Source organism: Balaenoptera acutorostrata, chromosome 11 (genome assembly GCF_949987535.1).
Source record: "Balaenoptera acutorostrata chromosome 11, mBalAcu1.1, whole genome shotgun sequence".
In the NCBI taxonomy this organism is placed as follows: Eukaryota; Metazoa; Chordata; class Mammalia; order Artiodactyla; family Balaenopteridae; genus Balaenoptera; species Balaenoptera acutorostrata.
Window position 1 is genome coordinate 98,358,582 of NC_080074.1, and position 18,234 is coordinate 98,376,815.

An 18,234-nucleotide genomic window follows, 5' to 3' on the forward strand; every position below is an offset into this window, starting at 1 on the left:
CTAACCTCACTTGTTTCTTTTTATTCTTCAGACTGCATGCCTCTCTATTTCAGATTGTTTTCGCGTGCTTTTCTCATTACACCAGACTTCTCCCTTTCCCTTCTTTGTAGGGTCAATGGCCACTCACTCTTCGGATCTCGTCAAGAGCTTTCCTTTCTTCTCCAACTGAATGAGCTCTCTTTCCTCCACCATCATATGATCTCTTTTACATTTCTTTCATGGCACTTATAGACATGTAACCATGTATTTATGTATGATTATTTTATTTTGATTCACATGTTTGCCACAGTATAAGCTCCAGAAGGCAGTAGACATATTTATTTTGCTCACTTTTGTATTCTGAGTTCCTAAGATGGAATCTGGCACATAGTAGGCATTCAGTCAAGATGTGTTGAGTTAATGTGCTTAATTAATCTCTCTCTCTCTCTCTCACACACACACACACACACGCACACACACACACATATTCTGCCCTAGGAAAATTGCTGCTTTATCCAATGTCTTATATATACTTGTCTTTCTGACCTGCTATTCTGTTTCTATTTCTTACCTGCTATTCTGTTCTTCCTTCATTCTGCTATTTATCTACATTCTTTACTGTTTTCCTGGTCCGATAAATCATGGTACTTCTCTGCATATCTGAGAATCTCTCATTACATCTGTCCTTGAATCTTATAGTCCTTATATTTTTGTGTATTTTCTTTAGCTTTGATAACTGCATTTAAGAATATCTCTGCCCCTATTTTTTCTTTCAGATCTGTTCATGTCATTTTTTTTTTTTTAATTTTATTTATTTATTTATTTATTTTATTTTTGTCTGTGTTGGGTCTTTGTTTCTGTGCGAGGGCTTTCTCTATGCGGCAAGCAGGGGCCACTCTTCATCGCGGTGCGCGGGCCTCTCACTATCGCGGCCTCTCTTGTTGCGGAGCACAGGCTCCAGATGCGCAGGCTCAGTAGTTGTGGCTCACGGGCCTAGCTGCTCCGCGGCATGTGGGATCTTCCCAGACCAGGGCTCGAACCCGTGTCCCCTGCATTGGCAGGCAGATTCTCAATCACTGCGCCACCAGGGAAGCCCCCCATGTCATTTTGATATACTTCTTTTTTCTCTATCTATTTAGGATGTGATGACCATGGATGGCCTTCCCTATGACCTCACAGAAAAACAAATATATCACATTGGGAAGCAGGTCCTTTTGGCTGTGGTAAGGCTTGGAGAAATGACAACAGATGACAGTGATTTTTCTTGTTAGCTTGGTATTTAATGTCATATTTCTCAGTTATGCTCTCAAATGGGGTATATATTATAAAGGAAATCAGATGGAAACTAGGGGACGGAAACTCAAGCACCAATAAATTGTTTTCAATTCTTTCATGAAATTATTTAGATAATATAATTCAGGATTGGTAATTCTAGGAAAAAAGTAGTCAGTTTAAAGTGTTTTTTTTTAAAAAATAAATTTATTTATTTATTTTTTGCTGCGTTGGGTCTTCGTTGCTGCGCGCAGGCTTTCTCTAGTTGCAGTGAGCGGGGGCTACTCTTTGTTGTGGTGCGTGGGCTTCTCATTGCGGTGGCTTCTCTTGTTGTGGAGCATGGGCTCTAGGCCCCCGGGCTTCAGTAGTTGTGGCATGCAGGTTTCAGTAGTTGTGGCTCGTGGGCTCAGTAGTTGTGGCTCGCGGGCTCTAGAGTGCAGGCTCAGTAGTTGTGGCGCACGGGCTTAGTTGCTCTGCAGCATGTGGGATCTTCCTGGACCAGGGCTCGAACCTGTGTCCCCTGCATTGGCAGGCAGATTCTTAGCCACTGCGCCACCAGGGAAGCCCTAAAGTGTTTTTTTAAAAAATATTTATTTATTTGGTTGCATCGGGTCTTAGTTGTGGCAGGCGGGCTCCTTAGTTGTAGCTCACTGGCTTCTTAGTTGCGTTACGTGGGCTTCTTCATTGCAGCAGGCAGGCTCCTTAGTTGCAGCTCGCCAGCTCCTTAGTTGTGGCATGCGAACTCTTAGTTGAGGCATGCATGTGGGATCTAGTTCCCGGAGTAGGGATCAAACCCAGGCCCCCTGCATTGGGAGCACAGAGTCTCAACCACTGTGCCACCAGGGAAGTCCCAATTTAGGGTTTTTAGAAGGAACAGGGGGGCTTCCCTGGTGGCGCAGTGGTTGGGAATCCGCCTGCCAATGCAGGGGACACAAGTTCGAGCCCTGGGAAGATCCCACATGCCACGGAGTGACTAAGCCCGTGCGCCACAATTGCTGAGCCTGTGCTTTAGAGCCCATTAGCCACATCTACTGAGCCTGCATGCCACAACTACTGAAGCCCGTGCACCTCGAGCCTGTGCTCCCCAACCGGAGGCGCCACTGCGATGAGAGGCCTGTGCACCACAATGAAGAGTAGCCCCCGCTTGCAGCAACTAGGGAAAGCCCAGGCGCAACAATGAAGACCCAAAGCAGCCAAAAATAAATAAATAAAATAAATAAATTTATATTTTTTAAAAAAAGAAGGAACAGGAAGGGTTTTAAAAGGTTTCTCAGTCTTAAGGGTAAAAAACCAGGGCCAACAGCTGTATGTCCACATACTTCCAGATATATACTAATGTTAACAGATGTAAAAGGGGAAAGGGGAAGCAAGTTGGGAGAAGAAATGGGAATAGAAACTGAATGGGTGAAAGGCTATAGAACCAGAAGGAAGCTTATAATTTATACCTGTAAAACAAGAAATACTAGTTCAGAACATGTTAGGTTGTAGATTTGCTTTGATACTGAATGTGATAGGAATTACAGATACTTTAAAAAGAACAAGGAACAAGTGGAAGAGGAGGAATAAGAAGGGGCAAAGGTGAGAGCATTTCTTTATTTTAAACTAACCTAAATAAACAGGGAAGAGAAAGAACTCAAGGTTTAAGAGAAAAAAAAAAGTTACCTTTACCGGAATTACTCAGGAAATTTAGATGATTATTCCTATGAAATTATTTAGATAATTGTGTTTAAAATTATTTACGGAAAATCAGGGCTCTGTGAAGCTACTATTTTAGTATTTGATATATCTTGCCACCTTGAGGTATGAAATATACAAGGGATCTAAATGGAATCAGAGAAAGCTTAGGAAAAAAGAGGTGATGAAGTGAGAAAAAGTTAGTTGAAGTTCTCATGGAGCAAGGGAGAGAGCAATCATACAAATAAATGTTAACTATGGTGTTTGGATGTCCTAGTTGGTATATTTCCTTGATAGAGTTAGGGTATCAGGACAAATGAACTATTTAAAAAACAGAAATAGACTCACAACATTGAAAACAAACTTATGATTACCAGAGGGGAAAGGGGAGAGGAGGGATAAGTGAGGAGTTTGGGATTAACAGATACACACTACTATATATAAAACAGATAAACAACAAGGACCTACTGTATAGCACAGGAAACTATATTCAATATCTTGTAATAACCTATAATGGAAAAGAAACTGAAAAAGAATATATATATACATATATGTGTATATGTATATATATATATATATATATATATACATATATATCTGAATCACTTTGCTGTACATCTGAAACTAACACAACACTGTAAATCAACTACACTTCAATAAAAAGTTAGGGTATCAGGACAGAGCTTACCTTGTATTCTGAACCATAATTGCAGGGGTGCCAATAGAGATGCAGTGATCACACTGAAGCATTCCTCAGAGCCCTAGTTTACCAGTTATGAGGCAATATCATACTATTTTTTCTAACTTTTAACAACCTCAAGATCAGTACATTCTTCAATTCTTCTCATTAGAGTATAATATCTTTGTTCTGAGACCTCACCTGAGACAAAAAACAAAAAAACAAAAAAACCCAATAAAATCCCTGCTAGTCACTGTTTGCTTCACCATCAATGACTGGAAGTTACCACCTTCACCTTTTATTTTTTCACACCATTCTTGTTTAGGAATCATAGACCTCAGTCTCTAGCGCTTCAGTCACGTATTGTTTTTCAGCATCTCTGTATGCCTTGAACACCTTGATGTTGGGGGAAATGATTTCAACACATCAGTGTCATTCAGGTGCAGTGGTTCTCAAATGTCTTCTTGGCTGTGCTATAATCATTTTGATACTTCTTAAAAATATAGATTATCAGGTCCCTCTTCCTAGATTTTGGTTAAGTAAATCCGGAGAGAAAACCTTATGAATTTATAAATCTCTTAGGCAATTTTGATTTGCAGCCTGGCCTGAAAAGTATTAGTAGAATTTGTAGTACTTCCTATGAATTAGAATACTGGGTTCTGGTCACTACTACTTAGTACCAGTGTGACCTTATATAATCACTTAGATTTATCTGAAAGTTACTTCCCTAATTCACCTCATCTAGTTATTTTAGGGACAAAATGAGATGATGTAAAACTGTATACAAATTTATTATTATGACACTCAATTTTGCTATGTATATATTACCCTGTTTGGGAGACTGCTGCTAGAAACTTGAAACCTACTCTCCTTCCCCTTGTCTAGCTGGGTCCTATCTGAGAGGAAAATCAGGCCAGGGTCAGGGTCAGAGTAGCAGATTATAATTTCCAAACACAGTATAAATGTTATTTGGATTATTTGGTCAGTTTGCTAAGCTTTATTTGTTTGTTTTAAAGCAAAGCTAGTGTATTTACTAATAAATGTGTCTTCAAAAATATAAAGGGTATATCAATGTATCCAAAATGTGTAAATCATTTGTCAAACCCCAGAGAATGTACAACGCGAAAAGTGAACCCTGATGTAAACTCTGGACTTCAGTTGAAAATAGTGTATCAGTATCAGTTCATCAGTTGTAACAAATGTATCACACTGATGCTAGTTGTTAATAATAGAGGAAACTATGAAATGGGAGGGAAGGGATGTGGGAGTGCTCTGGATTTTCCACTCAATTTTGCTGTCAACCTAAAACAACTCTTAAAAAAATAAAGCCTTTTAATTTTTTAAAAAAAGAAATGAAGTATTGGTATCAGTTTGCTAATCTTAAACACAATGCAAACATGTCTGATTCATTATAAATACTTGGAAGCGGGACTTCCCTGGTGACGCAGTGGTTAGGAATCTGCCTGCCAGTGCAGGAAACATGGGTTCGATCCCTGGTCCAGGAAGATCCCACATGCTGTGGAGCAACTAAGCCCACATGCCGCAAGAGCCACAACTACTGAGCCCATGTGCCACAACTACTGAAGCCCGTGCGCCTAGATCCCGTGCTTTGCAACAAGAGAAGCCACCACAATAACCCCCCGCTCGCTGCAGCTAGAGAAAGTCCGCGTGCAGCAACGAAGACCCAACACAGCCAAAAATAAATAAATAAAAATTAATTAAAAAATTAATAAATACTTGGAAGCGATATGTCATTATTAATGAGGCTTGTTCAGAGTAGAAAATCTCCTTGTCTTGTCAAGGATTTGTTTCTCTTTATCTGTGGCCTAAGCCATGACCTCAGAGAGCTGATCCATCTTTGATCTCATGTTGACAGGAATTTCTCCAGGATAAGCATCTGTTCCATGGGGATGTGGCAGCCAGGAATATCCTGATCCAGTGTGATCTCACTGCTAAGCTCTGCGGACTGGGCCTGGCTTATGAAGTCCACTCCCGAGGGGCCATCTCGTCTACTCGCATCGTACCCCTCAAGTGGCTCGCCCCAGAACGGCTTCTGCTGAGACCGGCTAGCATCAAAGGAGACATGTATGGTTTGTTCCTGCCCTGTGGATTTCTTCCTTTCTTGACCCAGGTGTCCTCCAGCTCGTGAACATGACTGGGTCTATTGTCAATTATGTCTCCACATGAAATCTCTACTGAGAAGTCGGACTCTCAAGCAAAAATGTGTGTTATGTGGCAGAGCTCATATTTGACATCTGCCTGCAATCCTTTGTAGTACCTTTTGAAGTATTCCCTCTGTGTTAGATTAGAAACCTTAATTAGGAGCGGAAAAAAAAGTGAGTAGATTATTCATGCTAGTATCTGAGGACTTAATCTTGTGGAGTTTTATCTGTTTATCTAGTTTTATCTGAAAGAGGTAGGTCCGCTTAATCAAAAGTTTAGTTGAACTAGGACTTATTAAAATAAATACATATGTGTGTGTGTATACTCAATTTATTTTAACTTAAAACATATAGATATTTAATTATCAATCTTTTGGAGGAGGGCCAAGGGGATAGACCTGCTATGCTAAATGAAGTTACGTGTCGTGTTTCTTGTATAAATAGCATCCATAATGAATTATTTTTGAGTTTCAGTTTGGGATGACTCTAAATAGAGAAACTTGAAAACAGTTGTGACGCAATTTGACTACAGACATTTATTGTTTATTTTTTCCCAGCTTTCTACAGTTGTCTCACCCACACAATTTGACAACACTTTTTTTTTAGCAGCTTGGTTTTATAGAATATTTTCAAAGCATTCAATCTAGTTTTCAGGGAGCTAGTGCTTTTGGCATGTATATTTAATCAGCTTACATAATATTTAATTGATTACATAATTACAGTTACATGTAGGATTGGCATCAACAGGATTATAAAGAACTGCGATTGACTTTTGGTAGCCATATAACTCAACTGCTCGGAGGAGCATATAAACATAATATAGAATATCTTACTAGCCATGAATGTTATGAGTTGCGGGGGAAATTTAGAACATCAGTTGATTTGGTGAGTCAATTAAGAGACGGCTTTTTTTTTTTTTTAATACTTAGATATACTTTTTTTTTTTAAAATAATTCTTTATTTATTTATTTTTGGCTGTGTTGGGTCTTCGTTTCTGTGCGAGGGCTTTCTCTAGTTGCAGCAAACGGGGGCCACTCTTCATCGCGGTGTGCAGGCCTCTCACTATCGCGGCCTCTCTTGTTGCGGAGCACAGGCTCCAGACGTGCAGGCTCAGTAGTTGTGGCTCACGGGCCCAGTTGCTCCGCGGCATGTGGGATCTTCCCAGACCAGGGCTTGAACCCGTGTCCCCTGCATTGGCAGGCAGATTCTCAACCACTGCGCCAGTAGGGAAGCCCAGAAATGCTTTCTAATGGCACTACCTCATTGCTTATTGTATCAGTCACCCTTGATTCCCTTTCATTGCCTTTGTAATGGGGTTCTTACTGAAGGCTTCTGGTATTTAAGTGAGCTGTCTTTCCGAAAGGCAGAAATAGAAATTAAATCCATGGCCTTGTTTCTTTTACAGCTGGTCTTTTGGGATACTGCTCTACGAGATGGTGACGCTAGGTAAGGAGGATCCCCAAAGTAGTGTGCACTTATACAAAGATATACAAGGATGTTTATTTGGGTGGTGGATGACATTTGCTATGGGAAGGGGTTTCGGTACAATCTCTGAAGGTTGAACTGAGTTGACATAGAATCCTGATTTTTGAGATAGTCTGGTAATGTCTTGATTCCCTCCCTCTCTCTCTCCTTCCCTCTTTCTGTTTTTAACTTTCTTTTGCTTTCTTTCCCTTTCTTTCCCTCAAGACTTTACCAATTCCATGGGATGTTTTAAAATCCAAGGATGATTCCAAGGATGATTCCAAGGATGATCTTGCATAAACATAAAAATATTGTCTTTAGATTTATTAATCCACTTGATGGAGAAACTATAGCACCTTCTCATGTTTGGGAAGTAGAGGGCAGATCTCATTTCTCACTTTGCTTTATTTTGTTATTTTCCTAAAGACTCAACGTTCTGCTAAGTTATCAGTACCCATCCCCCCGTCTCTTTTTTCCAAAATTCTCTAAGCTATATCCTTACTTGATCACCAGGGAGCAATTATATTATATCTATTATTTTTCCTATGGCTATACTTTTGCAGGCAATTAGCCCAGGTGGATGGAGAGTAGTGTTAGTTATACTTTATATTCCAGAGGACCCTTAAGTTTTCTTACTACTCTCATTCTTTCCATACCAACAGGGGCACCTCCATATCCTGAAGTCCCTCCTACCAGCGTCCTACAGTATCTCCAAAGAAGGAAAATCATGAAGAGACCCAGTAGCTGCACACACACCATGTAAATGGTTTTTAAAATCTTTTTTTTGCTCTTCATCAGTCGTGCCTCTTTCAAAGTGGCTCAGATGACCCTCAGCTGTCCTTTATGTGCTAATGTACAACCCTAAACCAAACCTATGCAGTAAAACACATCTGCTCACATATATGATGTACATGTATATGTATATCATATGTATGTATGTGTGTATACATACACACACACAAAATATTGAGGCAACCACTGAGTACTATATTAGAAATTTAAGTTTGCTAACGTTGTTAAAGCTTAGTTCTTCTGGAAGCTTTTAAAATAGACCAAATCCAATGCAAATACAGTAGTGTTTTATCTATTTAAGTGTCAGTCTCAGTTAGAGACTACTAGCTTCAGTTCTAATATAGTTGTCATAAAATCCATTGCACTACAGTTACTCACTGGTTCCTATTTAATATTTAACTTAAAAAAATATTGATTATCTGTTTTCCCAGTTCTAAGCATGTTGGAAGCCAACCAAAAGGGGGGGGGGGTGAGAAGAAATTAGACAGGAGAAGGAGGATATCAAATTGTCAGCAGAAAGGGACAGGTGGTGAACTAACATAGAGGCAGAAAATGGAAAAATTAAAAATTACCCTCAGAATTTTATAACCAATAAAGTACAAAAAAAGGTTGTTATAGAACATAAGAAAAGGTTAAATTATTTTTAAGAAGACAGGAGTTAATATATTAATATACATTTCTATTAAAGTTGTTGCTATTTTGTAAATTTTTCAGCACTGAAAAGGTAAATTTCCAGCACCTGGGTTTCCCAACATTAAACAGTTACAGCATCAAGCATGTTAAAAAATGTTAAATATCATAACTGTTGATACATATTTTTATGTGTATATACACACACATACACACAGTATAGTGATACTGGCTGGGTATACTAGAATGAAGTTGTTGACAAATATTTCTCATAGGCTTTTTTTTTTTTTTTAATTGTATTTATTTATTTATTTATGGCTGTGTTGGGTCTTCGCTTCTGTGCGAGGGCTTTCTCCAGCTGTGACAAGCGGGGGCCACTCTTCATTGTGGTGCGCGGGCCCCTCACCATCGCGGCCTCTCTTGTTGCGGAGCACAGGCTCCAGACGCGCAGGCTCAGTAATTGTGGCTCACGGGCCCAGCTGTTCCACGGCATGTGGGATCCTCCCAGACCAGGGCTCGAACCTGTGTCCCCCGCACTAGCAGGCAGACTCTCAACCACTGTGCCACGAGGGAAGCCCTCTCATAGGCTTTATGTGTATAAAAGGCTGTCCTTGATACTGGGGAGAGACATTTAACTGATAAAGTACCTGGTCTTGAAGAAGGATATCAGAAACAACATGAAAATCAACATAAAGTTTGAGGCAATAAGTAGAATGGTTAAAAGCTCAGATTCATCTCATAGAGTCAAAAAGACACACGTTCAGCCCTAGTCCTACTACTTTACTGTGCGTTGTTTACTTATCTTCAAATAGGTATAATGATAATCCTACCTCAAAATTATTGTGAGGCTACAATGAAATAATGCATGTTAAGTTTCCCTACCATGCCTTTTATAATAAGTTCTTGGTAAAACGTTAGCAGTATTATTAAAGTAGTATCTTATACAAAGTCTCATCGTACAACATTAATGAGTGTGGGAAACACAGTGCATGCTGAGGTTTATAAGGAAAGGAATTGAGACTTAAACCTGTGGGAAAGGAAAACCATGGAGAGGATATTCAAGGAATTGGGCAGAGCACGAGCAAAGACAGAGTTGGGTGTTACTAACCACATCTAGGGCATAGCAAGACACTGACTTGTCAGGAGGAGAGGGCTTCAGTTAGGCAAGAACTATGTGGTAAGAAGCTAGGGGGTGGGATGTTGACTTTATATGGTGAGCAGTGGGAAATCACTGTAGGTTCTTGGGCAGGAATGAGACTTGATGAAGAGTGTTTGAAAACAGGCTATGTTGTAAATTCTCTAGAAACTGGATTGAAGCAAAGACAGATTAAAGGTGGTAAGTACTTCTATCTCGATTAAGGCAATTTCCTGGAGAAGCCAAGTAATAAAGGGGGGAAATGACCTGGATTAAAGGAAGGAACCATCTAATTACATTATCTGAAATTAGTATGAATCGTATTATTCCATACCTTCTTATTTTCCTTGCTGTAATGTAGCTCATACTGGTAGATAAGTTATAGCAATGGTCTGGAATGATGCAAATTAATAACATGTAAGATGAAAACACTTAAGAGTTTTTGGTAATCTAATGGAAAAAACAACTGTTCTGTCATACTGATTGTAGTTTAAGAAATATTTAGTCATTCCTTTTATAAAAAGGGTCCTGTTGAGAAGATGATATTAAGAGACTTAGCATTAGGAGGATGAGAAGGAACAGTATTCTCTGGGAAGCATATGGGACACAGCAATGAGAAGTAGATTAAAGACTCGTAGGTTTCTTTTGTTAAGGTTTGTTAGGAGAGGAGACAGTTTCTCTTGTTTCTCTTGTTTCCCTTTCAGGTACGGTCTCATGAAGTCCTGCTGGCGTTGGAGTGAGGACAGCCGCCCCTCACTTAGAGAGCTACACTCACGCCTAGAAACTGCCGCTCGAACTGCAAATGACAAGGCTGTGTTGCAAGTACCAGAGTTGGTGGTGCCTGAATTGTACGCAGCTGTGGCAGGCGTCAGCGTGGAGAGTCTCTCCTATAGCTATAGCGTCCTTTGAAGATCCTGGGGCAACACACATTTTTGGGAGATCATATACTCTTGGAACCAATTCCTCCAAGAACAGAGAAAAGACTTTCTACTGGGACATAAAGGGAGGTACGGGACATGGATCCTGCGTCTTCCCCTGCACATTTCCCTAGAAACCTGAAATGATGCTAGATGAGGCTGCACGCACCATACACCCTCGAGACTGAGAAGTACAGTTTCATTTCTGTTATCCCAGTCCTGAAGATGCAGGGTAGATGGGATGGACCGTGTCAATGCAAGGGAGGTTTTACAAGTGTGCAGTGTTTGTCGCAGCATGGCACAGATAAGCTGGTCCCTCCCACCACAGGCTGGTTTCCTTTGAAACACGCTTTTATCTAGACTATTATAAGGTCCAGAAAATTTGAATCAAATGAGGGAAGAGAAAGCTGATAAAGAAGTTGATGAGAAGAAAATTGAAGGTTCTACTTGCTCAGGAGTATAGATGAGGACCAAGGTCATCCTTCAGAGAGAAGGGGGAGGAAGGACATACAGGACTTCATTCCTGGTCCGTTCATGCAGGGCTGAAGGAGAACCATTAAGGAAGACTTCTGAGCTCCCCCTAAGGTGTATATAGGAGAAATATGGTCCCCTTTGATCTAATTCTGAGGTAGGTGAACCCTGTTGGTACCATTTTAACTAGAAGCTGGAGAGGTCATTTCATGATTAAGAACATTCAACTTGTACTTTTCAACAGTCTGGCTTCCTGGCCCCTATAAGACTAGGGAGACTGAGCCCAGAGGGTCAATTGGGTCGATGATGAATACACTGTGTATTTAATAAATGGGAAATATGGAAATCAAGCAAAAGTGCTTGGTAGGCAAGGACGTCTTTAACAAGGGCTAGAAAAGGATGTAACCTGAGATGGAAGGATGATGGGTTCCCATTTTCAATCATCCAATGATCTACTGTGAAAGTTATTTCATTAAATTCATATTTATTGAGTGAAAGTAGGCTTTTCAGGTTATACAGTTGCCAAAATCTCTCCAATAGGAAGGATAACAGTAGATAAATGAAAGCTAACGTCAACAGAAAAATTCAAGAGGCAATCTACATTGTCAGAAAAGGGATTCCTCATGCGTGAAAAGGGGATACTACCTACCTCACAGGGTTGTCATGAGGATTGAATGAGAGTATATATTTGTACCGTATCTGGCACATACTATGTGCTCAATAAATGTTAATTTCCTTACTCTCATCCTTACTAGCCTAGAATCTTTCATATCTTTTTCATTTAACACCTACGGTGGCCAAGAAGAGAACCTCAGTCTGTCAGTCACACTGCAAGGGAGGACATGCTTAAAGATGATGGTATGGTACAAATACCACTTGACTAAAATGAGGAAGTCATAATTTTTGTGTGAGCGTCTGGATGATGACAGTCATCTCCTACTAGTTCAAAATACTGGAAATACCATGATAATGACAGTTCAGCTGAACATGTGGTCTGTGATTTTAAACAATACCTTGGATACTCTAGAAGGGACATCCAAGGCTGCTATAGGAAAATGACTGGCAGTTGAAAAACTTGCAGAAGTTAGAATCCTGATGGAGTCATGATGAGTCGCCCAACTGAATAATGATTCTTGCACCTCTAGGAATACCGCAGTGACTAGACAGAATTTAAATGCGTGGTAAGCAGCAATAGGGAGAAGGGAGGAAGAATGGCTCAGCACAAAATGATGAAGTCCTATGGAATCTCATTGTTCTCAGCTGTTCATTTAAGTCAAATTTACAAAATATTTATTTATTTATTCAACTATTTTCAAAGAATAGAGTGTTAAGGCCAACTGTGCCAGACGCCATGCTAGGTGTTGGATAATAAGAAAAGGAGAGCTTTGGCTTACAGTCTAGAAAGCAAGAGACACTATATACACATTTATGTGGGTATTTGTTAATTACAGCTGTGATAAGTGCTGTGAAGAAAAAGTATAGGGTAGTAGAAGGGAGTATAAAATGGGGACCTCCCTGAAAAAATGGCATTTAGACTGAGACCTTAGGGATGGGTGAGTAAGCCTGACAGTGAGAAGAGCCTTCCAGTTGAAGGATTATGTATGTGAAAACTCTGAGGCAAGAAAAAACTCAGCTTGAGCAACTGCAAGGAGGCTAGTGGGAGGGAGGTACAGTGAAGCGGGAGGAGAGTGGTGCATGATGAAATGGAGCATTGCTCTTTCACGCTGTATTTTTTTTTTGCAAGGGAAATAATGAATTCACCTTTACCAATGATATTCAAAGTAGCACTCGACACTCATCCATCAGGGGTAAATTAGGAATAATAAAAATCAACTCTACCAACAGTCTGGGAATAGATCAGATGATCCAAGAGGGAATACTTCTCAAAATCCCCACCATGTACAAAAAGAGACTCAATGGAAAAGAGTAGCTTTTAAAATATGTAAGAGAAAAAAATATTAATTCTACAAATAGTTATTCATTGTATACCACATACAAAGCTCAAAGTTAGCTTCTATGGAAGAAATAAAGACAAATCCTGAATGACTCAAGCCCTCAAGTCACTTATTTGGTAGTAAATTGGTGCCCCTCATTTTTTTTTTATTACATATCTTTATTAGGAAAAATATTTTGAGCACTCAATCCTAATAAAATTATATAATTTATATGTAGATATAAAATATACACAGTATAAAATAAATGCAATATAAATTAAAATTGGTAAAATAAAGAAATATTTTAAAATTTTTATTGGAGTATAGTTGCTTCAAATAAATCTTATTTTTAAAATATTTTGCTAATTGTTTCACATTGTATGTTAATGTTTGTTTTGGTAGGAGGTAAAGAAGCAGACAATTGCTATTTTAAACTTTGTTTTTCTGGATATAGGTCTGGAACATTGGGTACAGTAATTGTTTATTCAGAGGAAACTGGGTCTTTCCCTCACTTGGCCAGGCTTTCTCTAAAGGAGAATTATATTTCTGGCATCTTTGACTTATCAGCCATACCAGGTATTCCCAAGCTAATGAATGGAAAAAAGAATGAAAATATTTACCATTTAATCAAGTTGAATCCAGGTTAGGGTTTGTTTTACTGTTTTGATTCCCCCCTCTCCCAGTCTTGCTTTTCCAATGTATGCTTTATGGTTAAAAAAAAATTGCAAAATAGCTAGGAACTGAGCAAATGCCCACCTGGAAACCACGTCTCATTGAAACTTGACAATGTAATTCAACTTAGAATAGTCTGAACCAGTAGTTCTCAAATCATGTTCGTGCACAACACTAGTTTTAGGTATTTTCTATTAAAATTGAATAATAATATTTTTCACCATGCTAAAGCAAAAGTTAGTGAATAGAATCTTCTAAATCTTAACCTTGCTGTAACAACTGTTGTTAAATTTTTGCTCTACCATGACTCATTTAAACAAATAAATGTGTATCAAATACAATACAAGACTGGGAGAATCACCTATTATGCTTAATTTAGCAGACTGGTTTTACTTGTATTGGAAATAAGAATTAGTGGTTGTGCTATGTGTTAGAAGCATATAATATTGTCATATGCTCGATAAATTATTAGTTTGAATAATGGAATTGAATATATCATGTTGTAATAATCTAGCAATAGCTTCAAGTGCTCACCATATATGAACATATTTGAGAAACAATGGTGTGGAAGTTTTGGTGTTTCTGCATGATGGTGGTTTTCTCATTAAAAAAAGTAACTCCACTGAGTGGTTTAAAACAGGGGTCCCCAACCCCTGGTTGGGGGCGCTCCTGTTAAGAACCAGGCCGCACAGCAGGAGGTGAGCAGCGGGAGAGAGAGCGAAGCTTCATATGCCGCTCCCCACCGCTCCCCACTGCGCGCATTACCGCCTGACCATCCCCCTAACCCCACATCCGTGCAAAAGCTGTCTTCCACAAAACCGGTCCCTGGTGTCAGAAAGGTTGGGGACCCCTGGTTTAAAAGACATATATGGTTAAAACAGATAAGTCTACTACAGAAAGGAAGAGAGAAAGGTGGATGGATGGAATGAAGACTGAAATAGACCATAGTCATTCTGACATTTAAAAACATTTCAATTACCTTAGAATATTGTGTTAGACCATATAATATTCTTGATTTACTACTCTGATCCGTTTAATGTAATGAGCTAGCCTTAACAGTTTTTGTCTGTAAATACAAAATCAAAACTATTCAAAAGCTACTGATAACATAATGAAAACAACAACTATCTTTGGACTTGCCTGGTGGCGCAGTGGTTAAGAATCCGCCTGCCAATGCAGGGGACACGGGTTTGAACCCTGGTCCGGGAAGATCCCACATGCCGAGGAGCAACTAAGCCCGTGCGCCACAACTACTGAGGCTGCGCTCTAGAGCCCGCGAGCCACAACTACTGAGCCGACATGCCACAACAACTGAAGCCCGTGCGCCTAGAGCCTGTGCTCCACAACAAGAGAAGTCACCACAATGAAAAGCCCGCGCACTGCAACAAAGAGTAGCCCCTGCTCGCCGCAACTAGAGAAAGCCTGTGCACAGCAACGAAGACCCAATGCAACCAAATAAATAAATGAAAATTTAAAAACAAAACAAAACTATCTTCTCTAGTTATCACAAGAAAATCAGAATATATTTCTGGAAATTGTAAGTAGGAGTGATTTGATAATTTTAAATAGTGGGGCAAAAGGGAAAAGAGGTGTAAGGACAGAGCAGACAAGAGAGATCAAAGGAAGAGAGAATTTTAGACACAGGAAACATCAGAATATTTTAAAAGATGAAATTAACACTTAGAAGAAATAATCATCTCTGACCCTAGCCCTCTGACTTGATTCGTCATCATGAAGTTGAAAGCAATAAACTTAAAAACTTGAATGGGAAATCATTATTTTATCAATGAATAATGTGTATTTGATTAAATCATTAAGCCTTCATTTCAGCTGGAGTTGGAAAATAAAATGTTTATTTCTTAATTACTTCACAAGGGTTTTTGAAGCTAACCACAGAGATTGCATTAGCAAAGGCAGAAATAGTTCTTCATTTGGCTTCATTTAAGCAGCCCAAACATTTATTTTTATAAATAAACTATGCTGTTGCCAGTAAGTATGTCCTAATTTGAAGCTTACAGCCATTGAGATTGAGATTTCTCAATGTTCCAAAAATATTTTCTCTGTTTCCAGCTCATGTAAAAGCATATAAAATGGTTCTTATATAACTTTATTGTCCAAAATGATAGCCACTAGACATGTCTGGCTATTTAAATATTAAGTTCACACAAATTAAATAATATTTAAAAATAAAAATTCAGTTCCTCAGTCTCGCTAGCCACATTTCAAGTGCTCAGTAGCCATTCAGAAAGTTTCCATAGCTCTGGTGTATAACATCCAAGAAGACCACAATACACAAATGCTTTATCACTTTCCAATCTTTACGGTGACACAAGAGACGTACAGTTGGCCTTTTTTTTTTTTTCTGCTAATTATAGGAAAGATTAAGTAAGTATATTTTCACATTTCATCTTAAAAACAGATAGGGTTAGAGAGGATTAGTCTTGAGCTCAGATGTCTTTTTAGGGGATAAAGACAGTAATTGGTTACAGATAAAAATCTTAACCCTGTGCATTCCATAAGCTCTATTTACACAGTCACAGATCTGGTACCTATAGCTCTACTTAGGTAAGCGTGAACACTTGGCACATTTGCCAAAAATGGGAAGGAAATGCATTAGGAAATCCAAAGATTGCATGAGGCTCCCTACAAAAAACAAATGGATTACTGCCTATATTTTCAGAGATACTATGGAATATTATGATCAAGTTTCTGTGGATTATTTTTGTGGTAAGTACAGTGACTGACGTATCCCAGTTTGCCTGGGAAGTTCCAGGTTTTAAGACTGAAAGTCCCACATCCTAGGAAACTCCTTGGTCCTGGGCAAACTGGAATGGTTCATCACCCTAGTGATGAGGGATGGTGCTTTATGTTTCTTGTATATTTTCCATAATGGCAGCCTATATTGGAACTGAATAATTTTTCTATATTAACATTTATACAATGGTTAATATAGTTTTCTATATTGACAGTTATACAATTGCTAATACAGACTCAACATAACCTGCCCAGTCTGCTTTTCTGGTTATTCCACTTCCATGAACTTTGTGTTCTAATTATACTGAAATTCTTGGCTTTCCCAAGGCATGCATTGTAACACGACTGCACGTTTGCTCAGGCTATTTGCTTTTCCATCCCTCTGAACATATACTGAATTTATCCAACAAGGTCCAATTCAAATAGCACGTCTTGTCACAAGCCTTCCCTGGTACTTCCCCTTTCTTCAACTTCCCCAATAAAGTGATTTGTGTCCTCTGCTGTATTACCCGCATTAAAAAAATTTTTTTTCTTATAGCATTTGCTTCCTTGGGCTAATATGTGTCTACATGTTTGTTTTCTAGACTACAAGTGCAAAGGGCTCTTTTTTAATTACCAGTGCCCAACAATTTCTGGCATGTAGGAAATGCCCGTTATAACTCATTATATAATGTTTTATAAATTCTAAATCTTATTTTACATGCATTATCTCATCTGATCTTTTCAACAGTTCTTTGAGCTTGACAAAGTTGATCGTAGTCTATTCATTTGGCTGACGAATAAACAGGCTTAGAGATAGCGTCTTAACCACGGTTAGGTAGAGATACGTGATGGGAACGAATCCCAGGTCTTCTGACTGCCACTCTTTCTACCAAATCCCACTGAAGGTTAAATATCATCCAACAGGCAGTATTATTCTGTGTGTTGGTAAAAGAAAGGTAATGAATAATATCTGAACAATAGGCTTTGTGTAAAGCTCACCTTGCCTTTCTCCATCCTTCAAAACCTATCCTAGCTGAGCACTCCTTCCCTTCCCCCGTGTAATTCTATCTGGTGAGAAACGCGGGCTAAACCATTTGATCTTAAGTCAAGTTGCCAAAACTCCACAGGCCACTAGAGAGTAACCCTTACTGAATACATTTTACTATTAAAAGGAATTCTTTTATATCATGACTGCCAGAGATTTTTCAGTTTCAACGTGCCTTTCAAAATTTCAGACCTCGTGTCTGATGAATTCTTTTTACTTCGCCTCTACTATTACCGGCTTCTAGGTGTCGGATAACTAGCCATCATTATCCGAAGGGGAAAGGCCCGTGCTAGGAATCTAGCGGAAAAAGGGTTCTGTTTTCCCGATGTGCCATTCTGATTCTGGGCTTTGTCGTTACTCACTCCACGAATCAGGGGAATAAGGCCACACCCACCTCTCGGATGCCGCGAGAGTTGGAGACCCGAAAAGTCAGAGCGACTGGCAAACCTTAGTTCCAAGCCCATAACAAATGCTTTCATATTTCTACACTTCTTTGCTTTCCTAATAGAAGATGATCTACTGAATTTTGAAAATAATATGCTTCCAACCCTAGTAAAGCAAAGTTCAGGTCGCTGCCGCCCGCCCCGCCCCCCACCCCCCCCGCGCGCCTCCGGGTCTCTCACTCGAGTCTCCGCCCGGCCGCTTTCCTCTGGGGTCCTGGGAGGCGGAAGG

At 39.4% G+C, this 18,234-nt stretch overlaps 1 protein-coding gene and 1 long non-coding RNA gene across 8 annotated transcripts in view; one reads left to right on the forward strand and one right to left on the reverse strand.

Annotated features, from left to right (window-relative positions):
• STYK1 (serine/threonine/tyrosine kinase 1) overlaps window positions 1–13,423 on the forward strand; it is a 46,114-nt gene extending 32,691 nt beyond the window's left edge. For 5 of the 6 annotated variants that reach the window (XM_057556611.1, XM_057556610.1, XM_057556614.1 and 2 more), the window contains 5 exons: window positions 1,119–1,202; window positions 5,481–5,689; window positions 7,172–7,212; window positions 7,893–7,989; window positions 10,492–13,423. In XM_057556611.1, coding sequence (XP_057412594.1) covers window positions 1,119–1,202; window positions 5,481–5,689; window positions 7,172–7,212; window positions 7,893–7,989; window positions 10,492–10,696 — 636 coding nt within the window. In that variant the 3' untranslated portion in view covers window positions 10,697–13,423. The remainder of the gene's footprint in view (window positions 1–1,118; window positions 1,203–5,480; window positions 5,690–7,171; window positions 7,213–7,892; window positions 7,990–10,491) is intronic. The other variant, XM_057556615.1, reaches the window with a different exon arrangement.
• LOC130709221 (uncharacterized) lies at window positions 1,464–18,233 on the reverse strand. Of its 2 annotated transcripts, none has more exons than XR_009009719.1 (3): window positions 18,186–18,233; window positions 3,614–3,805; window positions 1,464–1,771 (listed from the first exon to the last, which is right to left on the reverse strand). It is a non-coding gene; the product is annotated as an uncharacterized LOC130709221 (long non-coding RNA). The 2 variants fall into 2 exon arrangements; XR_009009718.1 differs by having other exon boundaries at window positions 1,464–1,817.
• Window position 18,234: the final 1 nt, after the last annotated feature.